At 47.0% G+C, this 25,507-nt stretch overlaps 1 protein-coding gene across 11 annotated transcripts in view; it reads right to left on the bottom strand.

The window, feature by feature from the left end:
- The window catches only part of LOC130533158 (furin-like), a 116,963-nt gene that overhangs the window by 25,907 nt on the left and 65,549 nt on the right, over positions 1–25,507 (bottom strand). For 10 of the 11 annotated variants that reach the window (XR_008952497.1, XM_057046356.1, XM_057046355.1 and 7 more), the window contains 4 exons: positions 24,144–24,316; positions 23,112–23,333; positions 22,573–22,676; positions 13,658–13,771 (listed from right to left, as the gene is read on the bottom strand). Coding sequence is in view for 10 of the 11 variants with exons in the window: in XM_057046356.1 (XP_056902336.1) it covers positions 13,658–13,771; positions 22,573–22,676; positions 23,112–23,333; positions 24,144–24,316 (613 nt within the window). In the remaining variant the exon portion in view is untranslated. The remainder of the gene's footprint in view (positions 1–13,657; positions 13,772–22,572; positions 22,677–23,111; positions 23,334–24,143; positions 24,317–25,507) is intronic. The other variant, XM_057046361.1, reaches the window with a different exon arrangement.

The raw sequence follows: 25,507 nt of genomic DNA on the forward strand, positions 1-25,507 counted from the left end.
GCGCGCTTTCCCTCCTCGATGGCGAATGCCCTTGCGAGCCGTCCATTAGGACGAAGGCCACTCCCCCCCTTCCACCTCATCAACGGGGGCCTCTTTGTAACTGTCGAGGAACCCCTTTTCACTTTTTGTTCCGCCAGCCTTCCCAGGTCTTTTCTCGGTTGATATTCACGCCATCTGCCAGCGTCAGAGAAAGGTGCGCTCAGGCCCGATCGGCGACCGGGTCAGAACCGGGCGGGGTCGAGAGGTTCCCTTTGTGGCTTAGAAACACTTTAACACCAATACTGTGGTGCAACCAAAGGGGGCTTTTTTCTTGACTATCGGGGTGATAACTACTGCTCTCTCACCCCTGGTTTGGAATGGTACGTCCTGGTGAACTCACCCCCCCACACACACCAAACAGAAGTGGCTGTAAAGAATCACTCAAGCCGCACTAAGCAGCTGCCTGTGAGTTAGGTCATTTTCCCAGGAGCCGCAGAGTGGGCATTGGCAGGACCTCAAAAAGAGGGGAAACCATCTGTTCGCTGCCTGAAAAGGTTGGTGACACCTTCTGTGGTACCAACAACTTCTAATTAAGTGGCCAGGAATGCAGCGGCGGGCCCGAGCGCGTGATTGGCTGCTCTGCCTTCGTTATTGTGACGACGACACAACGGACCCCTGGTGGATTTTCTCGCACCTCTCCTGCCACATCTGGCAAAGGCCTACTAAAACAGGAAAAAATAAAAAACAGACGACTGCTGAATACAAAAGACACTTGGTGGGTTTTTTTTATCCATTTATTGTAGCAGTTAATTGAATGTTTATCAGGATCATAGCAAAGCGAATTAGCCCGCGGTCAATCCCATCTGGGTTTGCTTCAGTTATATCACGATGGCCTAATTTCATTAACATTAGGATTTAAACAAAATAACAAATAGACTGAGCATTCTTCTGATTTTCTCCGCTCTCGCGGCCAAATCTGCCGCTCGGAAATGTTACTAATTAGGCTTATTAAGTAATTAAGAAGAGGTCTTAATTATATCTGCGCCACTGGGACACGAATGGCTCTAACCACGAAACGCTGTGCAGAGTTGCTCGATTGTTTTATTTTTTAGGGAGGGGGGGGCGGTGTGTGTTAATATTTCCGCCTGTGTTACATCAGTTTGTTTAAGTCGCAATCCAACGCAGTCACAGCCGACCTCACAGCCTGAAAAAGTCCCGTGATCCACCGAGTAAAGAGTTAAAAGTTTAATGAAATATATTGCAGGGGAGAAAATGAGGGCTTTGGCACAGGCGTGGGTTTAGTCTCGGGAGAACGGGCAGAGAACGGCCTCCTCTCTCTCCAGAGCCATCAGTCAGAGCGGCAGCCACCCGTCCCCTTCTCTTACACAAGGAGACTTCTGTGGAAGCCACAATGATCTATACTGCATGACCTCACTCTCGGTGTCCAACATATTTTGATTTGTGGCTGGAGTGTTATTCAAACACAAATTTAAAAGAGGATGAAATTCAGCAGAGAGCTTTTGTTGGACGCGCACCAAGGTACAGTCCTTTTAGATGTCTCTGTCCTTGTGGGGAGAGACAGAGAGGAGGAGGGGGGAGGGGGAGAAAGTGGGAAGGAAGAGCTGGCCTCCAAACTTGGCAGGAGAGCTCCTCCCGGGTCCCCGGTGCTTCTGTTTCACTGTGGATGAATCTGAAGCAGGTTCAAAGTTTTGATGTCACGGAGCAGAATTCTAACAAGGTACGTCTAATCAAAGGTGTGACACGCAGACCTCAGACATCCTGCTGTCCAAGTGTAGCATGAAAGGGAAATACTGTCGCCAAGGAGGCCACACCGGCAGACATTCACACACGAGCTGGTGCGAACTCTGCTTCAGGACCGTTGATAGTCCATTTAGGGTGAGAAAGCTAAGACCAATTATCAATCAACGAAATTGAGAGAATAACGCACATTTCAAGCAATTTTACTGGTGAATTCAAGGCAATGACGGAATATAAACAAGTACATTTACTCCATGATTCACTTTGAATTGTTTTCTTTTTATTTCCCCATAAACCCCAACCAAACCTCACTTTTACTCAGCTTTATCCGTTGCATTACGGGCTGCAAACCTCTCTTATTCTGTTCAGAATCACATTTTTACTAATGCTCTTATCTACTGATATGCATCTGACCAACAGTGTCTGCCTGACTGACATCATTTCTGAACCTCTCATTAGATTCCTGGTAAAAACGAGCTTTTACGGGATTCCTTGACGCACAGTGTAAAAAAATGCAGAGTACTGTGAAATCCGATTTTTTTTTTAAATGCCTCGCGAAATATCAAAATCACTACTTGAATGGATACGCATGAATTATGCATTAGTGGAGTTCTGGAAGAGCACGGGGTCCCTACACCCCCAAACCACCAACCCCCGCAACACCCGCACCCGTCTCGCAGCTCAGCAGGGTGGGGCGGGGTGTTGCGTGTCTGCCTGTGTGTTTGTGTCAGCGTGGGGAGCAGCTTTCGTGGAGGGGTGCACAGGCACCCCTCTGTTTGCCTGCTGCAGACCCCTGCTGGGAGACACGGCACCCCCTGCAGGAAGTGCGGCGCTCCGCTTCCCCCGTCCCTCAAGGCGAGTCGTGTATGTCACACATAAACACACACACACACACACAGCCAGGCTCATCCGACCCATTGTAGTTCCTGACCCATCAATCAAACGCGTGTATAAACACACGTGCTCGCGGCTGACATCAATAATTTACATCTGAACAATTACATCAGATATTTTAAACAAAACAACAAAGATGAGGTCACGGGGAGATGAAGAACAACCAAATACTCAAGCACTAAATTACAATTGCTCTAGTAATAATACTTTACATCAACTATACATCCATACATAGGTTTATATGGCTTGTAGTAGAATAATATAATATATGGACGGTTAATTTTAATTTCAGTCCGTCCTATACACCGATGCGTTTCATTTAAATGTGTTGCTACTGCATTTATGTACATTACTGTTCAATGAATGCAAAATGTGACTATCTCTCCTACCCCGGCCCCATTATGGCTTAATAACCAATTAAGATTCTGGACATATTCTCACCCACAAAAGCTCAATTAGCCAACACTTACTTATTACTTACATATAGATCAACTCTCCTTACAAAGGGGGCATTAGCATATAGCATAGCTTCTCTAGTATGAAGTGATGGCAGGGTTGTAGTCCGCTGTAATTTCCCCACGCACACACTCAGACACACGCCCGTGCCGTCTCTTCTAAAACACATGTATAAGGACCACAGACTCAGTTACAGAGTAATTGGCTCAGCAATGAAAAAAACAGGAGGTCTGGATAATTAATTAATCTATCTGGCTGAGGCAGAGACACAGGACCAGTTTTACAACCTCACCAGAGACGGAGAGGGAGAGAGAGAGAGAGAGAGAGAGTGAGGGGGGTGAAGAGGGGGAAGAGAGAGATCTATGCTCTTGCAAGAAAAGGAAATATACTCACTTTTCACACACATGCAAAACAACAATCCACACTTTTTTTTCACAGAAAAACAGATAGAGCAAACTGCGCGCTGAACGCACTCGTCTATGGTTCTTAAAAACTGTCAGAGCTGTGAAATTGTTAATATTCAGACAACTCGCAGCATGTTTTTTGGAATAAAAGGAGGGGGAAAAGAGATTATGCTGTAAAAGAAGATGGAATTTTGGATTCACCGGAGACAGCACGTGACGACGACTGTCCAGACCATACGGAGCAGGAACACGTTCCCTCACCTGGCCCGAAACTACTTCGGGAAGTCAGCGTCCACTCCTTTGTTTTGATAGCCAGAACCAGAGTTAATATTTGGTTCCTGGCATCCAGCGGTGCTTGGTCAGGGTGTTAGGTACCAGTACGGAGAAGAATCCGAGCCCCGACCTCAGGCTTTCATCAACAGCAACATAACACGGCCGGCTCATTATCAGACGAAAGATTGGATTCAGAGCAGACATTTAATTGGAACAGGATGTGCATGTGCATTGTGAGATTTAATTGAGAAGAATTTCCCCTAAAGCCTTCTGCATCATGCAAATACTGATAAAAGGGACCAAGTGGTGACCTTTAGAAAGAAAAAAATGTTTCCGAGAACATCTCCTGCTTTAGAGCAGGTGTCAAAACACACTTCTTATCTGCAAAAATCCCTGCAGAGCAGAGGAAGGTAAGAGACGAGTGCAACTCCTCCACAATCCCAAACAGTTTGTCTGTCAGATTCAGGGACGGATCTGGAACTTGAGAGTGTTTTCCTGCCTTTTTTTTTCCCCACTGCGAGTCTGTGGTAATAGTTGTCAGATCTAACAACAGGAAGAGAGAAGACAACACACACACACGCGCGCGCGCATGCACCTCGACTGAGGAGGGAGGTGGCAGGTACTTCACGTTGTCTATGTTAATAGAACAGCAGATGGAACTGGCAACACACATGTGCACCGACCCACTTGTTCATAAAAAAAAAATAAAAAGACAATGACAAAAACAAGCAGGAGCAAGCTGCTTTTACCACATGGTGATGAAATATCACGTCTGAAAATAAACACACAGCCATGAACTTAACAAAATCCGAGTTTGACTGTCTCCTGTCAACGTGTTAAAAAGTGCAGCTCGGCTATAAATGGCGCCCGCCTCATAAAAACGGAAGATGTGTCGGCTGTTTGTCCTGGAAGGCTGTCTGTGACCCGTCTCTGCAAGGGGGGGTTCTGTGAGCGATGGCACCGCTACCGGCCCTCGTCGTCTCAAAGATAAATAGTTTTTAGTCATCCTCTACCCAACAGACAGACAGACAGGCAGGCCTAAGTACCTGGGAGGGTGGCAAAGGGGCACTTTAAAATCTCCAGTGATGAGGAGTGCTGCCATGAAGGAAGAACGTCAAGCTGCCCCGAGCTCCCTCCAATCCCCTGGAGGCCCCGCCTGCCATTTTGGCGACGTCTCAAGGCGCTATTCCGGCTCTATCTCATGTCACTGTTCTGGCTGTCGTTCAATCCTCGTGTTGGCTCCCGTTCAGCCCCCATTCTGGCTCTGGTTCAAGCTCCACTGTGGCTGTGTTTTGGGGTGGGTTTCATTGTGGCTGCGTTTCAGCAAAGTCCCCCCCCCCACCCATCCTACTTTCAGTTTCAGCACCCCAGGTAGCTGGCCTCCTGCCCGGCACGCCGATCAGTGGGAGATCCAGGCTGAGGCCTTTTGTTTGGGGTGGCATTTTGCCTTTGTTTTCCCATCTCGCCTGTAATCTAAACACCCAAAACATCTCATGCTTGACAAATCGGCCCCGAGACAAGGGAGCAGCGGAAGACAAACGGCTGGAAGCGGTTCAACCCCATGCAGGACTGATGGTGTCCGACTGGGCCTGACCTCCCAAAGGTTAAAGACACGTTCACTTACAAAGCAATCAATTACCCAGACTGTGAGGGCGCTTTTAACCAACCTTCCCTCCTGCCTCACACAGCCGGCATTATTGATGAGGGTCCCGGTGTACAGCAGCACACACAACCTGGAGTGTGCTTTACATTTCACAATTGAACTAAATCTCAGATCTGTTGTGTTTCTGCCTAACTGACCCTTCCCTCCCCCTCCTCTCCTCTCCTAAGCTCCTTCCTGCCTCCCTTCCTCTTTTTCCGCAGGTCGCTGTGGCGGGTTTATTCTGGTAGCCGAGGCTCCGCGGGCCCCGGCAGGCCCCTCAGCTGTTCCACTGGGTTTGTAATTACCATTTCATTAAGAATGACAGTTTCGGGGGTTGAAGCACCATTTCATCCGGGTCTCGTGGGGAAGACGCTTGCCAAATTTCCAGCGTGAGTGGCAATTATCTCCCTCTGTCTGCAATTCACCATTTTGTACTTAGTAGCTTGACAACGGCGAGGAATGTTTTGTTGGAGTAATAACACGTATGGGATATTTACACTGTAGCCCACTCGGGCTCCGCCATGAGAACAGAGTGACATGAGCTATCAGAGGAGATGAAGCACGACAGAGACGAGCGCTGCCATAATTCTCTCTGTAGGAGTTTTCATTTAGTTCCCGTGATGCGGCAGAAAAACTGGACGGTCCGCTGCCGCAGGACTAGTTTCAATTTAGGGCTGAAGTCTTGTGCTGAGAATTTGGTTTAAAGAATCTGAACATTCTGAATCTCTGTTCATTGCTGCTTTTGGTTACTAGGCAGACGTTTCAGTGCCAAAGTGATCCAAAGCACCTCGTGATGTCATCAGTGTGCCAAACGATGAGCGCAGCTGGAAGAATTCAAACCACTTCACTTTCAAATCTGACATACGCAGCCTTAGTTCTCTTTGAATGTCACCATCTTCATAATTGCTTCCCTGGGTGTCTTAATGTATAGTTTCTACACCTGTTAATATTCATTCACGCTAGGAACGTGAAGGCATGTGTTTTAAAGGTATTTGTTTTCAAGTTTCCTACTGCGATTAAATGGTTTTTAAAAAGTGAAAGAAGATAAAAGGTTGCAAAAGTTTTATGAAGGTTAGGGTTGCTAAAATCTTTAAAAATGACAGTTTGGGTAATCTGTCATCCAGCAATCACTGGGCCGGAGGTGTAGGAGCTGAAAAAGGCTGACAGTAATTGAACAATTAGTCATTTATTTTAAAAAGGAAATTGAACGGACACAGTTAAACAATATACTGAATTTTCCATTCACAGTAAATTCAGAATTGAACTGCTCATTATTTATGCAGAGTTGCTCCAATTAAAGCTGCAAGGGTGCAGTTTTGCATCAGTGATACTTTATCCAACTGATTTCCAACTGCTGTTTTACCGTCTCAGCCCCAGAGATGTGGACTTGAAAACTGTGAATGATTAACACTTTTTATTTAATTTAGAAGTGCAGTCAAGGTGCTGCCAAAGTATCTGTCAAGTCCCCTGGAAAGCGGAGCAAAAATAAGCCTAAATGTTTTCATTTTTAAAAAGTTTCTTCGTTTCGAAAATGTCGCAGTCTAGTTAATAATGAACATTTGCAGATACACAACGAACAAGCAGATCAAAACTGCACTTTGGTGCAAAACAGAACCGAGTCATAAAAACCAAAGACCCTGTGCTGGATTATTAGCTTGTCTGTTAGTGTGAAAATCTATTCTCTGATGTCTTCGCTTCCTTAATCAATAAAAGAGGTATCAATGTAAAAACCGGGCCGTTTCACCCACGTGTGTTCCTGGATAATAGAAACATGGTAAAAACACGACATCATCAGCTACTTATTTGGCATTTGAGGGGGGGGGTCTGTCAGGAAGTGCACAGCTAATGTGCGCTAGTCCCTTAAGCGTGTGCATGTCTGTCCGTGCATCTACTCCTCCCTCTGCAGAACAAAAAAAAAGGCAGGCGTCCGCTGTGTTGAGTTACAGTGACGTGACTCACGACGAGTGATGGCTGCAGCTCTGTTAATTGCATGTCTGTGCTGAATGATGGGATAGTTAATTCCTACACATTCTGCCCCATTGCTTTCCAGTGCGGTGGAGGCCTGGAGAGGCTGCTGAGGCTCGCTGGGGCCATATGGAGAAGTGGGCGGAGCCTCCACCGCTGCGCCACGCTGGCTGTTGGCGACAGGATGCGAAGCAGCATGGCAACGACATCAGGGTTTGTTTCCTGTCACATTTAAATATGAATCATTATTGACTGGAAACAGGAGTGAAACCAGTTCAAGGCCCGTCTTACTTTTTCAATAATGGGATCGAGGCCGTTTCTCCCGAGACTGTAAAGTTAAACTGCTACTTATGTAGTATGAATGTATGGATGGATGGATAGAGGGAGCAATGACATGCATTAAAAATGTGTCATACATTTTAAGGAATAAGAAAGGGCCCCTGAAAGACTCAGCTGAATTATGGCCCCTCAGCAACTGTACATTATCATTACAAATCAAAGATGGCGTCACTATCGGCCTGGCTCTTTAGCTAATGCTAGCACGCATAATGAACAATGATACACTCTCTCCCCTGACTGCAGCCTTAAAATATTGTGGATCTTAATCTTTCCACATTATTCTCATTTTTTGTTGCAATTTATCTGCAGGTTTTTAGCATGTGGGGCCCTTTTCCGCTTCTCCATTTCGCTACATGGATTTCCCGGCCTAAAATGTGGCGCGTCCCGCAAAAACCAGACAGCTCAGATCCAGGCGGTACATTCTCCATTCTCTTGTCCAGCCCTGCATCCGTCCTCTCCTTTTCCCTGAGCTGTGTTTGTGTTTCTAGGGGGAGCTGGCTGACCCCTGACCCTGAGCTAATGAGAGCGATAACGAGGATTAAAAGGGGGTGACTGCAAGGTGTCTGAGTGTGGGGTTTAAACAATTACACTGTGCCGCCAACATGCTTTTCTTCATGACTCAGGAAATTACAGTCCCCCCCCACCACCACCACCACCACTACCACACACACGTTCAGCCAGCACACAAAAGAAGGGCTTATGGAAAATAATAAATTATCTCAGGGCCACGTTAACTTGGATGTAAATCGCCAGGCAATTATGTTTTAATAGCCCTTTAAGAGAATGAGTAATTGGGTCGACACTGCTGGGGTTGATCAGGCTCACCCGTCTCTTTCCCCCCTGTGCCCACTAGACGGGAGCTCCGAGTCTGGGTGCTGGTCAGCGTGCTCAGCGGCAGGACGATTGTCACTTCTTTTTAAAGTGCGCGACGGTGATACCAGAAGCTAAAATAATATGTTAATTGTGGACGAGTAGAAGCGATCTTTCATTAATTGAACTGGTCATTACAGCCGTTTTTGTGAAAATGGATGTTAAACATCCAGTTTTATCAGATTTGGTGATAAATGCGTTTGGTTTTTCTTGTCACCCCCCCTGAGAGTCAGCGTTTCATCAAGAAGGAGCCAAGGGTAGCTGCTGGACGGTCTGATAACATCAATAGAAATCTTGGCAACACAACACATACTTTGACATAACTTGACATTTATCTCCAATTTATTCTCACTATGCTGTTTTTCCCTTCATAAAAAAAAGAGACGTCTTGGCTCAATCTTGCAAACTACGCCTTTAACGTCTAAAGATGATCCAAGTAGCCCATTTGAGTGTTTTACTTTGACTTGTAGAAGAGAAAATCTGACAATTGTGGGAAAAAAAACCTTGCAAAAACTGTCTGTTCAAATGTGTGTGATGATCTGAATGGTGATGGACTCCGCCACGCAGGGGTGTGGTGGGAGGATTGATGGGAAGGGATCGCAAACAGGCCAAACCTGGTGAGTCACGAACCTCCAAATGGAACGGCAACAACACAAACAGCAGGGGGAGGATGAGAGGAAGAAGGAGGAGAGCACAATGAACGCAGAAACGGTGGTGATGAAAAGCTTAAACCCAGTCTGACACAGTTCAGGCGAATAATCAAAATCCTCCGCGAGACGCTTGGACCTCAACGCGGTGAGCAACCAAATGGAGGGATAAACCTATATTTATCTCCTCTCGCTTTCATCTCCAGGGAAGACAAACGGGGTAAGGAACTGATCAGATGAGCATCTGTTAGACTTGGCAACAGTCGCAACTCTGCAGAGACGGCTTTTAAAAGCCATTTTTCAATCTCATCTCCATTACTGTCAATGCTATACAGCCACTTAAAGGACTTATCTACAGTAGAGAAAGAAGAACGGAGAGTATGCAAATCCTGGCTATTGCAGCTCAGTTCGTCGCCCTGTTAGTGTTTCCCTTAAGATGAAGATTCTCTCCTTCCCGCAGCAACAATTAGTGCTTGACAAAGACTATTGTGCAGTTAGTATATGCAGAAGTAACCTTTTCTTGCTTTAAAAAAACAAAAAAACAACAACAAACCCAGAGCTGTCAAAGTTACACTCATATGCATTAAATGAGGAAGTGGAGATCCCAAATATGGAATTCAGGATGAGGCAGTAAAAATATTTATCATAACCCACAATATGATCCTGCATCTGTGTTTGAAGTAGATGGATTTAGCATATGGCTCCAGCATTAGCTCTGCTAGCAGGTTTCAGACCCTAGCAGGAACGCTGCTCCTCTGAGACCTACAGGATTACACAGTGGATGTGTAAAAATAGGGATAATCTGCTCAAAAGTGCAGATGTTACAGGGAGGATCGGGAACACACAACCGCCTTGGAAAGACTAAGTGTATCCAACAGACGGGACCACCACAGAACCTCTCACAGAATCTTCTCTATTGTGCTCCGTGGAACCCGCACTGATAAATGGCCGTGCGCCCTTCTCTCTCTGCCTCCCATCCCTGCAGTAGCTCCCGCATTCGTATCGGAGCGGCTCTGTCACCCACGTCGCCGGGGGGAGGGGGGAGGGGGTGGGGGGGGCAGGGAGAGTGTGGCGTTTTCGGCGGATCAAAAATTTACGAGCAATTAAAAGTTGGGCGACGCCAGACATCCATCAGCCCGGGTGTGTGTGTGTGTGTGTGTGTGTGAGGGGGGTCACGGTAAACCACAGACTATATACTTTTATATCTGTTTTCCCTTTAAAGTGGGGAGTTTATGACAAAATGATGTTTCCCCGTTTCTGGTCTCCCATGAAACACCCGCAGTGAGGTCAGCACGCCTTAAAAGTGTGTTCTCTGTTTACAAGGAGACGTTTCTGACGTGTTTAAATCCACAAACAGAATAATGACCAAAAAAACCACCTGCTCTTCATTACAGAAGGACGACTGACCTAATTACTTTGTTGTTTATTGCAGCAGAGCTCTGATTTATTTCCTTATGCTGATGTAATTTCAACTCTTCCTCTTCCACAACGGCTGCAAAAGTAACACACACTCACACACACACACACACACACACACACACACGTGAACAATGATCCATTGCGACACACCTAATACACAAAAAAGCACACAACCCCCCATACATCAACGGAGTCGCTCTTTCACTTTCCCCGGCTCCTCGTGACAGGCCCGGGCTCATTTGCATCCTTAATTGTGTTGTAATGTACTTTTAATTTGAAGATGGAGGCGATTAATTATTTTGATATGCAACAAAATGTGGCAAATGTAAACATTCTAATGGTTCTCTGTGAACGGAGCATCATTTTTCACATGAGGGATCCAATCTTATCTAATTTTTTTAATACCACAATGCTTTTTTTTTTTTTTTTTTCTCGCTCTTTTAGAATAAAAATCTTGGCGCCCACACGGGTCTCGGCAGTCAGGCCGTCCTCGCCACTAACAGCAGAAATCCCAACGACAGAACTGCTGATTTTTCCCTCCTTTGCTCCGGTGAACATATGATCAATTGGTGTCAGCGTTGCAGGAAGAAGGGGGGGGGGGGTGTTGGAGCCCTGAAAGAGAAGAAAAAAACTGACACTTTCACTCCCTCAACCTGATAAACTCCCCACAGTGAGGAAGAGGGTGGATGTATCCTTCTCCCTCCTTCGCTCATCCCCATCACCTTTTCTCCCCCCATTCTCTTCCTCTTCACATACGCGCAGACATTTCTAGTCCCCCCCCCATCTCTGTCACTTTCCCCTTGATTCTCCCGAGGGTGCAGGAAGCGTCGCTGACATCACAGCCGGCGTGGCAACAGCCTATAAATTATGACTGACAAGTCTTTGGGCCAATAAAAGCGCTGCCATATTTCATGCACAGTAAATCTGATTGCAGATTGCTCCGGCGTGTGGCGGCTGACATGTTTATTGTCGTCATGGCAGCGGGTAGGGAGTGGTGGTCGCTCCCCAACATTAAGAGTTTCTAAAGCTCCCAGCGTGTATGGGGGTCAGACAGATGGGAACTCTGGGAAGCGTGAGCCCCTCCCAATCACCCCCATACCCCAAAATATACAAACCCACAACGGCACGCATCACCGGCAGGTCGTCTATAGGGAGGCAGCTACTTTGCGTCCAGCTTCGAAGAAGCCACATGGCTGCTTCTTTCACCATAACCATCTGTCCTTAATCTGACTTTCTGAGGTTACACTGCAGCCAGCTGCAGCCATTTTTGCTCATTTGAAGCAGAAGTGCAACAAGGATTTTGACATTTGAATGCAACAGGAAACTGAAAAAAAAAACATTCCTGATTGCAAACAATAGGCCGAATAGTGCGGAAAACTGTTTTATTCTGTTTGATTTTGGGCTTAAGAAGCCCCTTCAATCAACACTTCAAGTGGGCCAGCTCATTTCTACAAAGGGATTATTTACACTGGCCTTCCACAGGAAAAATTCCAAACTTTTAAGTGGATATCCTGAAACTTATCAATTAATTAATCAGGAACTATCCCCAGCCAAAGATGGAGCTGCTCCGTCACCAGGAATGACTCCGTAGCAGCAAAGTTTTGTTCAAATTTTACTTTGAGCAATCTATTCAAGACATTATTGTCCGGCATAAAGGAATGAAATCCCTGTTTTGTGCCCTCTGACAACCCTCCTAATCTCCCGCTTCCTGCTATACCCCATCAATATTCCACATTAACTTCAATTTTCTTAAACATCCTCTTATTACAGATATCACATCTGATCTTTAATGTATTGTAACATTCTCATTGATGGTAAATGACCCTGTACTCATTGCGCTGTCTCGTCCATCCGTCTTCACCCATGCAAAAACCCATTCTTCATAATTAGCCGGCAGTGTGATCGTGGCAATATGACTCCTCTGCCACGGCCCTAAATGGACAGATTTCAACAGGCACCCGCTGGTGTGATCGGCATCATTATATTTTAATTAATCCATTCTACTCACAGCAACACAGTAATTACAATCTATTTTATGACATGGGCATGCTGTGAAATAAGGGACAGAAGACGGGGAAATAGGGCGGCGAGGAGAGGGACGAATCGGAAAAGAAGACGAAGGAGAAAGGAAGGACAAGGGGAGGCCAAACACAAAGAAAGGAGGAGAAGATGTGGGGGTAAGAGCCGTGATGAGGAGAGGAAATCTTCGGGTGATTGAGAAAGAGCGGCAGAGGGAAAACATCACAACGCTGTGACTGATTACCGATATGTCATCGCCAGGCTGACACTGTAAAAGCATTGTAAAAGCATTTATAGGATGTCTGGAGGAGCACATGGCTCACTCTCTCCATTTCCTGCAGCCGCTGTAAATCAGAGCAGGTACGGACACCCTGACACGCCGTGGGTGTGATAATAACATTAGAGGATTACAATGACACTCCTCTCTGGACAAGATCACCTGTCTCCGCTGCCATAAAACAGCTGCTTTGTGTGCGTCTCTGCACGCATGCGCATGTGCGCGTGCGTGTACGTTCGGGGCCTGATGCTTCTTGCACATGTGATCGATTAGTAGATGATCAAAATGCAAAAAAGGTGCATTTACGTTAAACACAAATGAATCTTATACATGCACACACACACAACCTCTCAAACTGTGATTAAACAGTAGTGACGCTTCAGCTTTTTCAGGAACCCACCTACAAAACTCGGTTTACAAGAGCCCATTACTCCATAAGCTACTGTATCTGCAGAAATGATAGATGTTTATTAAAGCTTTTAGTGCCCGTTTGGACACAAGAAATTCCAATGTGTGCAGACTGACAGAGTGGCTGTTTAGCTTAGCAACAAGGCTGGAACGTGATAGTCGGGCCTTCTCAGCAGGGAGCAGCACATTTCTGAGGGCACAAACATACCCTTAAAGAGAGAACTAGTTGTGTTTATCGCCTGCACTTTGGTCGCCCGTGAGGATTAAACGTACACAACAGCAAGCGGAGCGTGCTCGTGGACGGTACCTGTGGTGAACGTGGTATCCCGCGGCGTTGATGTTCCACCCGGGCTCCATGGCGTTGGGGATCTTCGCCGTCCTGGCGATCAGATACTGAACATCTCTCCATGTCAGCTCAGGACTGGGGCAAGACACATGAAACAGAATAACATCAAACGCGCCGTTCCTTCAGTCCGTGTTCTACACAGAGCCAGACCACAGAGGAAACACTTCAACTCCGTGTGATACTCTAAAAAGAACCCTGCAGGGAGCTCACCGCGGACTGGATGACTGTTTTACGGAGCAAGCAGCCCTCCATCAGGCACACATGTAACTCTCCCCCAAATGCTAGGTTTTGTTAAATGGTAAAACCTCCGTGATGTGATGAAGACTTCGCAATAGCACCTTTAAGAAAGCTTATGTTTTACTAATGGTGTCACTAAAATACTGTGGAACCAGCAAGGAATATTTTAAGGAAAGCGCCTAGAGAGGCGAAAGTAGAAAAGACTTCTTTTTTTAATCCCAGACAGGGGAATTCTAATAGAGCGCACTCAAGTGTCATGTCAAGCAATATACTAATGGAATCCAATTAAGACCTTTAAACTGCGCCGAGAGCTGGAGGATATTAGCTCAGTTTTCTATAACAAAAGACCAAAGGGTCGTCAACGAGGGCTTTTTGAGGAAATAAAAAGCATGAAGGAAATTGGGTTTTTCTACTTTATCCACTCATTATTGTTCCTTAAGAAAAATGTGGTGAATGGAGTATGAGAAAATGGCTTGGCCACCCATTCAGAACTGTATTTCCCCTTTCTGAGCGGGAATACCTTTGCTGTATAACATCTGTACACGTACAGTCATTTCAGCAGCACAGAGGAGCAGGCGAAAGGTAATTAAAGGTGTGCAAGACAGTCAGTCTTCATTTCCCTCACCATTAATGACATAACTGCAGAATCTATCATGCACGCCCAAGCCTCAATGTTAGGGAAGAGCTCCGTAATTTCGCGGAATGACAGATGTCTGCAACAACGGCAAAAAAAAAAAAGGCACAGAGGAAATTCCTTTGAAGTAAATAAAATCACAAGTAGCCTCTTCATTATGTGCCGGCGAGTGTTAGAGATCTCGGGAAATATCAGGCGCCGATACAAACAGATGTACCGGATTCCGTTCACGTATGGGATAAAAAAGAAGCAGAACAAAAGCGGGCAGAGAAGCTTTCATTAACGGCATAAAACAAAACCCCGGCAAGCAGCAGAGAGCGGGCGGCTAACACAACATGATGGGAATAATACCAGTAACACTAATAATAGCCAAGATAGAAAGAAACAAAACACAACGCACAAACAATTATTTTAAGCTTTGATTTCAAAGGGATCGGAGGGTGTGTGTGTGTGTGTGTTTGTTGGGGTGCGCGCGTGTGTGTGTGTGTGTGGGGGGGGTAGGCTTTGTACTTTTGAACTGTTGCTGCTCACTGCATGTGTCTGTGTGTGTGTGTGAGTGAGCGTGCGTTCCCCATTATACATTAGCGGCGGCGGCGGCGTAATTCTGTTGTGTGCGCTCCCCCACCTCCATCATCAGCAGCAGCAGCACCACCATCACCCCTCTGGTGGAATCAGAGAAACCCCCGCGGCCCCGACTGGTTTGCATAAAGCAAACAAAATTAAATTTGCTTTGCTAAATCAAAGCATGTATGGTATTCCAAGCCGCTCTCTCTGGGACAAATTACTTCAAACGGCCTCCTTTGTATCATAACAGAATAAAAAAAAGAATCAGCCCAATCAGCGGCTCTCCAAAACCCTCGACTCGGGAATTAATTATTGAACCGAGGGCTTTTCTCCCTCCTAGCAGTTCGCGACACAGATCTATTTATTTTGGAAAAGTCGTTTTGCTCTTAAAAACACACTGTTGGCTGAGAAGTCGGTTCACCGCCATCTTTCTTCTCTGCCTTAATGTTCCCACTCTTTGCACGGCCCCTGAAGGGACGTGAGAATAGGTACAGGCCATGAAATTAATCCCAAACCCCCATGACCAGCATCTACTATTGTGCTGGTTAAACAGAAGTATTACTTATGCTGAAATGGACTTGAGATGAACTGAGCTGTTAGCCTGTGAGCTTTCTCTCACATAAAATTGGAGGCTGTTTTCTCTGCTTCCTCTTTGCATCAGCACAAGAGCGATGTGTTCTCCTGCTGTTTGCTCCGGCTGCCAGGAAGCACAACAGCACTTTTAATACAGCACATTAGATCTGAATGCTTTCGCAGGGGTGGAGGAAGGCGTCAGTGCTCAGTGGAGTGTCCAAGTTAGACTGTTGAAGGATGTTCTGAGGTGAACAACAGCGACCTTTGACCCTCAGGGAAACCATCAGCTCATTACTTAGTCTGCTTGCATTTATTTATTTGTTTGTTTGTTTTGAGGGGGATACATTCTTGCTGTTGTTGATCAAAAATGTTTAGAATTCCTATTTCACCAGAACCAGTCTGAGAAAAAGTCTGTTTTTAGAAAAAATATACATGTTAATATACTTGTTGTTTATATTCTATCCCCTCCTCTCCTCTCTCCTCTTCCTCTCCTCCCTCCCCTCCCCCTCCTCCTCTCCTCTCCTCCCCTCTCTCTCCTCTCCTCCCCTCCTCTCCTCTCCTCCTCCTCTCCTCTCCTCTCCTCCCCCCTCTCTCCTCCTCCTCCCCTCCCTCTCCCTCCTCCCTCCTCTCCTTCCCCTCCTCTCCTCCTCTCTTCTCCTCTCCCCTCCTCCTCCTCTCTCTCCCTCCTCTCCTCCCCCTCCTCTCCCTCTCTCCTCCTCTCCTCCTCCTCCCCTCCTCTCCTCCCCCTCCTCTCCTCTTCCTCTCCTCTCCTCTCCCCTCCTCCCCCCTCCTCTCCTCTCCTCTCCTCTCCTCTCCCTCCTCCTCCTCCTCCCTCCTCTCCTCTCCCCTCCTCTCCTCTCCTCCTCCTCTCCTCCCCTCTCCTCCCCCTCCTCTCCTCTCCTCTCCTCTCCCCTCCTCCTCCTCTCCTCTCCTCCCCCTCCTCTCCTCCCCCTCCTCTCCTCTCCTCTCCCCTCCTCTCCTCTCCTCCCCCTCCTCTCTCTCCTCCTCCCCCTCCTCTCCTCTCCTCTCTTCTCTCTCCTTCCCCTCCTCTCCTCTCCTCCCCTCCTCTCCTCTCCTTCCCCTCCTCTCCTCTCCTCTCCCCTCTCTCCTCTCCCCTCCTCTCCTCCTCGTCCTCTCCCCTCCTCTCTCTCCTCCCTCCCCTCCTCTCCTCTTCCTCTCCTCTCCTCTCTCCTCTCCTCTCCTCTCCCCTCCTCTCCTCTCTCTCTCCTCTCCCCTCTCCTCTCCTCCTCGTCCTCTCCTCCTCCCTCCTCCTCTCCTCTCCCCCTCTCCTCTCCTCTCCTCTCCTCCTCTCTCCTCTCCTCCCTCTCCTCTCCTCTCCTCCCCTTCCCCTCCTCCTCTCCTCTCCTCTCCTCCTCTCCTCTGGTCGAGCCCCACAGAGCAGCACAGCAGCCATCTCAGCGAGCACACAGCTGTTTACAAATCCCCAGTTAATAGGATCAGGCCTCATTGACTGAGCCGCTCCGATGTGTCTGATGTAATCTATTAGCTGTACGATAGTCAGTGTCTCGGTCCGATCGATAACCCTGGGCCGCCATATTGCTCCGGTGTGGACTGTTAGCCCTCTTTAGTGGAGCTCAGAACCCAGAGTTCGGACCTATAAAGTGTGCAATTGTGATTTGAGGTTTGCCTCCGTCCGAATGTCCTTGTGGGTCAGATCTTCTTCCTTTGTTCAAATTAAAACTATAGTGCACGACAAAATGTACACGTGTGTACATTTATTGGTTGTTATAATACCCTTGGACTTTCACTTAAGTGTAACTCTTTTTTGCATATGTGCGCATTAGTGCCACTTTACAGAAGATGGCTTGTCAAGATGTACGTGCGCTGTGTGCGTGCGCGCGTGCGTGCTTGGTGTTCTGTGTGACTCTAGATGGTGTAACTGGGTTTCCAATTAAGTTGAACCACAGGCCGGATCAATGCTAGTCCTCTGTGTGCAGGAATGAGCAGCCCTGGGCCCTCAGAGCATGCCCACGAATAATTTATCACTCACACTGGGCCCGGGCAGAGAGGAGGAGGCGGAGAAGGAGGAGGAAGAGGAGGAGGAGGAGGATGAGACGGAGAGCACAAGGACAAAGTGTCCAGCCCAGGGGAGAGAGCACCAGAGATGGGCAATCGAGGGGACAGAAAGATGAAGGGGTAAAGAAAGAGAGAGATCAGGACCCAGTGGAAAACACTGTCAGCTCGCTATCATTTAGAAGCATCACACTCAACATTTTTCTCTGGTAAACAACCATCCAAAGTGAATTTCTGCAGGGAGCACAAGCCATTCAATTCCTTTAAAGACCAAGTGAGAGGTAAGAGGTGAAAATGAGCAAGACAATCAATATGTTTTTTCCCAAAGAAAAGATATGATCTGACCAGCGCAAACACACACGCAGGCTTGTTTTTACATATAATATAGTTAATAATGGCTCTCATTTGAATTAATAGTGAAGAGAATTAACATAAATTACATAAGCAGCATAAATTACTGTGTGAACTGAAGTAATTAAAAAAAATCGGGATGTGTAAAGGTTCCTGCACTTTTTATTTGGACTTTTGCACGGACACGTGCTCACGAGGCGCAACACTGGAACCAGACCTGGAAAAACAACAGCAAGGTTTCCAGGAAAAGGATGAGAATAAAGGATTTTAATTATTTCCCCACAGAGAGGTGTGCAGATTATCAGATCAGCTGGGATCACAGTCGCATCTCGCGCTGAATAATTTAGATTTCCTGCATTTTAAAACGACACAGATTCCGTTCAGATCGGGAACATTCGAGACTTGTGAATTGTTACGGGCCGAATGCGATCGATCCATTCACAATACATCAACGCCTGTGCTGTGAAAGGTCCAGTTTGGGTCCAGCCTAACTGGAAGTGAAGGAGACATGAGTAACAGCGGGCGATAATGTGCTGCAACAAGCCCAGGAGCGGTTTAAACCCCGCCGTCTCATCCCAGGCAACACATTTTCTGCTTGGACACCTCGCATTTAGATCTTCGGCGGAGCTACCGGCTTCAGATTAGGGCCGAGCGACTGACACACATGTGGAGAGGGACAGACGCACATCCACCATGAGACAGAAGCACGGCTGAAAGAAACGCACGGGAAACAAGAAGATGCACACGCTCACATGAGAAAACACATGAGAAACAGTGTCTCACACATACACACACACACACCCACACAGGCAGTGAGGTGTCGGTGTCCAACGTTCCTCTGCCTCAGTCCTTAGTTGGTCTCAATTAATCTCACAGTAGTGAGGCATGCAGTGGTGAGACGCTCCGCATCGCTCTGTAATCTTCTCTTAATGTGCTGCTCTCTAAGCCTAAGTGAACCCATTTGAGTGACTGTGCGCAGACTGAGATTCCTCCCATGTTATCTGAACAAGTGTTACTAATGGGTTTATCAATTAGGCCAAGTCCAATAACTGCATGCCTGCAATCTCCTTTAAATACACTCTACCGGCAAGGCCCTGATTTCTGTGGCTAATGAGTACATGTGTACCCACACACGCACACACCCACGCACCACTGTGTGTGCCAGTCTCTATCAGGCCACAGACACTTTGCACTCGTTATCCAGGAATAAGACAAATTTGTAGTATTTTGAAGTTTGAACTTGCTCGGTGTGGGGAAATTTTCTGAAATAGCAAGTGTTGACGAGCTCATTTAAATAAAATCTCACTGCGGAGAGCATTTATGAGGTATCGGTAACTTAATATTATCAAATAAAGGTTGTATGAAGTCAGATGTCCCAATGACCTTTAATCCACTTCAGATGAAAAATACCAGCGCAGGCGTTCCTCCACAGCGAGGAAGGAGCACGTGGGTTTGAAATAAGACCAATTAGAAGGAGTGAATCCACTTTTCCGTGTTCTCTCCCCACACAGATGAATGTCTGATTACTCTTTAACTCCCCACAGAGAACATTCTGCACATTACTTCTCATTCACGGAACAAACGCGGGCAGAGAGAAAAATGGGCAAAGAGAAGTGGATGAATTATTTTCAGATGTTCTGTGCTGCAGGAAGGGGTACGTGCTGCATAACAGCTACACTTAAAGAGCCAGGAAGATATAAGACACCGCCGGAGATGATTTAATTTATATAAAAAAGTATAAAGGCAAGTGTTTCCTTGGCAGGCACATGACCATGTTGGAGGCAGTGTTGGTGATTTAAAAACTCTGATGTCGCCCTCTGAAGTGCAGTGAGATTTATAAGGTGCTGAAAGAGGCTGAGAAACTGCATTGTGCAAACTTTCTGGCAAGAACTTTAATGTAGAACGGATTCATTTTTTATGTTAAATTGTTCCTGGAGATTTATGGCAGCTGTGCTGTTATCTTTCTACGTGGAGTTAGCATCGAGCGCTAAAGACGAGTGGCTAGTCTTTGACTCTGCTGTCAGGGACCAACAGGTTAAAAGAGGTGAAATGATTATCAATCGAATCTTTAATACAGCTGAATAAAGCGACTGGTCAGATTTAGAGCGTGAATCACGGTGAAACCGAAGTTTTAGCTCCCTCCAGGCAGATGGATAGAGCGGCACAGATACTGACAGAGCGGCAGAGGCAGTGATGAAGTGAACAAACAAACAGACACAGAAAGAGTGATAAAGAACAAATTGATTCACCCTGATGGTTGGCTGGACGGATGAAGACAGACGGGCCAATCGAGTCAGAGAGACGGATCGACAGTGACGCCGCGACGCCGGGGGGGCAGCAGAGCACTGAAACAGGTTTTTAGCGACGCGGGCATCCGTTCAGACTCCGTTACGTTTGATAACAACGCACTTCCACCGCCGCTACAGTGTCAACAGCTAACACGTTTCATATCAGACCCCATCAGAAAAGACAAAGATGATTTGTTTCCACGTCTCTGCGACTGCACAAACATTTAGAAAAGACGACAGCGGAAGTCAGCTTTGATGAATTAACAAAAGATCAAATATTGGATCGCAAGAACTTCTCATTATCCAAAGATGGAGCAATTGTGGAGGGTGCAGACGGAGGAGGAGATAACGGAGAAAGTGACAGGGGGATTAGTGTGAAATACACAAATCAACTGATTATGAATACCTACAAAAATGTGGATTCCTGCAAACACAGCACGTCTGCAAATGACTGCAAGTCTAAAGAAAATCTAAGTGTCTTTGAGACGGCGTCAATAAGTAAGCAGGCTTCGATGTCAATATTAAGATGCTACGATGAGCAAGAACTGTCTATATTTAACTGTGTCAGTGTGTTACTTTAGCACGTTTGCTAACACAAAATAAAACACTCTCTCTCACTGGACATTTATTTTCTTCCTCTGCATCATTTTATGTACATCAGAACAGCAAATGTGGCACAAAATTTCCAGGGTTCAGGACCAGATGACAAATAAATAAAGAAAAAATCACCTCGGAAATGCAGAATAAATTCCAGATCAGCAGAATCTTTGAAAGAAGATGTCTCAAACATCCATTCTAAAATGTACTGTGTGTGTGTGTGTATATACACACTCACACACACACACATATAGTATATATATATTTTCATCATTAGCTGGACTCCAAAATTAGCTAGCTTAATTAGTAGCCTCTGAATTGAATTAAAAATTTTGAAATTGCTTCGCTCGTGGTCTAAAAAGTCGATCCGTTACCTTAATCACGTCCTGCCCACTCAGTTAACGACAAACCTTTTTCTCGCTAACCTGATCTGACCCGGGAGCGTCTAATTGTGACGCCGCTCTGCTGTTCAGAACACTCAGAAGCTTGCAGATGCTGTGCAGACAGGCTGTTCCTAATGAATGGGGATCGGGGGGGGATGCGAGCATGTGAGTGAGAATGGCGGAATATATCAATGTGTAAAATGTACAGAGTGAGAAATGAGCATGTGTGAGAAACCGGGAAAGGGAATGATAGAGAGAGAGAGAGGGAGAGAGAGGGAGCCATGAAGACGTGAGCTGAATGCTTTGGATCGAGGTGATATATAGTTTACTCAGCAGCGGTGGGTCATGGTGAAGCCTTTAACAGTAATGTCCTGGGAGCCTTCTCACCCAGGGGGACCCGCGCTCCATTTTACAGCCAAGCGACTGAGACCGAGATGCTGCGGCCTGACAGCTGGAGCCGTAAAGCCGGCCTTTAACGCCATCCATAACGCGAAGGAGACGCCGCCGCCGCAGATATCGCCACAAAACACCAGGCCTGGGGTCATACCGACAGCTGGAGAGTTAAGAGAAATGAGGGGGGAGGCAGCGGTTTCAGAAAATGGTCGGAAGTGGCAGACAATGCGGGGTGGGAGGATATATTTGAGTGATATATTTGAGGCTTCAGACGGAGAAGCAAAGGATGACGGAGCTCAGGGGCGAGTTAAAGGACGAGAAAACAACGGTTCACCGTGAAAGAAAAGTTGTCTGCGCCACAGATTATTTTTTTGTTTTAGGTTGTTTGACTCCCCCACAGAGGAAGGCTGAGGGACGCAGTAGTGGGACGTGGAATTCCGAGGTTTCAGACTCTCGCTGTGTTGAACGCAGGACGGGGATGGCGGGAAAACGGCTTCTAACAAAGCTGTCTTCTGCAGCGGAGACAAAGTGCTGAGGGAAATCAGTGGAAACAGCAAAGGAGCCTCTAAAAGTACACAGAGGAACAAGGTGATAAATGTGGTCTTTAAAGGAATACCACTGGCAGAAAACAGAGCCGATCAATCAGCGCAACCATGACAAGAAATCAAAGTAAAGACCGCAGCTGTGGGGGAGCGCACGTACCCCGCCGCTGCCGAGGTGTCCTTGAGCAACGCTCTAGAGAATAATCAGATTTATCAATGCACTGGTGTTCCAGTGTCAGGGAGTTAGCAGGACTGCGCCGCGGCGCGAGGCGCTACTCACTTCACTTCGAGGACGAGGGCCAGAATTCCCGCCGCGATGGGGGCGGCACTGGACGTTCCCTGGAAGTGCTCCACACAGCCGTCCCCGCTGCTGGTAACCGTGACCTGGAAACGCGACAAGCATTAGTGCGATAAGAAAGAGAGCGCCGTGTCGAGGGAAAAAAAAGTGGAATAAAAGGTACTCTGAGGCGAAGCAAAGTGACTCTTTGGCTTCTGTAGCCCTGGAGCAGCCTCTGTTTTTCTCAACTTTTCACTTTTGCCTCCCTCCCATCAACACCTTGGCTTCCTCCTCTGGCTTTCTCAGCCACTTGATCGGCGCTTTACCTCCAATTAACACTCGTTTGCCTGTGTGTGCCCGGCAGTCACCTAGGTCATCTGGCAGGCCTCTATAAATATCATACTGGTGGCGGCTCTTTAACAGGCTCCTCGCAGCTCACAGGAGCCAAAGAGCAAAGCTGCCAGTGCGGGCGCGCAAACACGTACGCGCACACACACGTAACCTCATTAAGGATAAATACTGTTGTTAGATGGTGCACGCACAGTAACCAGTGGTAGCGAGCCTCCCACACGGGCCCCTGACAGAGTGACGGCCATCACACCAGGGCAGGGCTCGCCGAAGTAGGCGGGCTTCCCCGCGTGAGAGACGGCGCCAATGGCGATGTTGTAGATGGAGTTAACATAACCGTCCGCGCCGCAGTGATCCAACTGCAGTCCTCCGTTACCTGCCGCCCACACGAAGATGCTGCCCTTTCCTCTTCGGCCCTGACAACGGCAACAGAAGGAGAAAAGAAAACACGGATAATTAGACGTCGATGGCGAAAGACGGATGGACGAGATAACTGAAGGCTTTGGAAATGGACAAAGAGGCACAATTATGGAAGAGGGGCATGTCCTGCTACTGACAGAGAGGAGCGGATTAAATGGAGCAGATGCTGCGTGTCATCAGGATGAGATGGTTCCTTTTCAACCCTGCTGTGTTAATACAGTTTAATCAGAGGTTGTAACATCGATTTGGAGAAAAGCGCTTGCAAACTTTATTTATCTACTGTAAAAACTGCACAACAGTCGTTTCCGCGCGCCGGTGCCACCATTATTCACAGCCTCTTCTGTCACTAGAACCCGCAGCTCCCCCGAAGGCTCAAACTATGATTGTATTTCTCCAAACTGCTCTAAACGTCCTGCGCTCCTTTAATCAGCTGATCCGACACACCCGGTTATGCTCAACAGCAGCTCATGGGGGTTGCCATGGTAACTGACACCGTCTGAAGAAAACCGAGAGATATTTGATTCGGTTCGAAAACACACGGCAACTTGGTGCTCGTCAAGAACGCGCATTTGCCTCACGTCAGTCATCTCTGGCATGTTCTAATGGCTTCTCTGAGGAACACGTCGACCTCCGGTGTTTTTAATTTTGCATCCGGGGCTGTGTTGGATGATGATAGCCGCTATCTCCCGACCGAGCGGCCTATTCGGCAGACACTTGTTCCTGATTAAATCTAGGTAAGCGCAGAGCTCAACAATTTGTCCTCTGAGGGACAGACAGCCGTTTGGACTCTGAGATGAAGGACTCGCCTTGTGCGTCCCCAGCCAAAGGGCCTGCTCTGTCAGGACGGCGGGCCCATCCATTGTGGCCCCATCGTCCCGCGGGCCCCAGCTGCACACGTAGATGTCGATGAAGTGGAAGTTGAAGGTCAGAGCCGTGGCCTCCATGGCGTCGGTGACGGGGCCGTCCAACAGGCGGATACCTGGAAGGGGTGGAAAAGGTCACAGGGAGATTGGAGGAAGCAGAATAAAAGCAACGAAAATATCTTTAAAAGCCCTATTTTGTTACGCCGCTGCTTTTAAACTGAGATGAAGAGGATGGTTTTTAGAGTTAATTTAGAAGCTCATCTATAAAAAGTTGATACAGTATCAGAGGTACAGTATTCCAGTGCAGCAGCTGCCCTCGGTGCGCCGCCTCGCTTCTCTTTTCTGTTTTCCTGCTTTTGGTCTGTCATGTTTCCCCCTTGTTTGTCTCTGTGTTTGCTTCTGTGTTACATATCTGTTTTCTGTCACTTGGGCACTTTCATCTGTTTGTCTTCCTCTCTTCTCCCGCTCTTCATTTCCATTTCTCGGGGAGTCGGAGTCGAAGGTGGCGGCGGCCACCTTCGCCACCATCAGATGCAGAATAAACACGCACAACCGGATCTGCCTTCAGATTCTCCTTATTGCTGTAAAAAAAGGGCCCCTGTGGGATAAGAAGAACTCTGGAGCTGCTGTTGATTATGAGTCAGCAGGAGCTTCAGAAAACATCTGACCTCAGAGATGCATCAGCCGGGCCGGTTTTAGTGTCAGAGGTCCAGATGATTCACTTACTTGGAGGAAAAGTGATGGATTGATTTTATGTCGGGGAGTCCAAAAATGACAACATTTACTATTCAATACAAAAGATATTTGATCTTTCATCCCATGAACTGCTTGTTCTTAAGTTTATAGAAGATTGTGAGCTGTTCACGGAGTCTAAACGGAGCACAGATGTGAATGGAGGAACTGATGCTGGGATGTGTTTGAGAACCCCGTGAACCTGGAAAAGATGAGCGCTGATAAAGACATCACGGAGAAGTGGAGGAGGAACAAACACGGAGGCCCGAGAAGGAAGGTTCAAAACCTTGCCAAATCTGTTGGTAAAATGTTTTCTTTTTTTCCCTTTTAAATCGTGATTTAATATTGAAGCAGCAACCATTAAAAAAAAGGCCCAGGAGGCCCAGCAGGCATGAAGGAAGGTTCACATGAGAACCAATTCATGTTATTTGGCTTTTAGGAGGGAGTTGCTAATTTAGCCTTTTTTCTGCTCAAAACTCAATTAAAACCCACTGAGTTCATCTCAATCGTCGCGTTTCTTCACTATTTACACTCCTGACAACAGAAACATTTAAGCAAAATACTCTGTGAACTTG

This window comes from Takifugu flavidus, chromosome 10 (assembly GCF_003711565.1).
Source record: "Takifugu flavidus isolate HTHZ2018 chromosome 10, ASM371156v2, whole genome shotgun sequence".
NCBI lineage: Eukaryota > Metazoa > Chordata > Actinopteri > Tetraodontiformes > Tetraodontidae > Takifugu > Takifugu flavidus.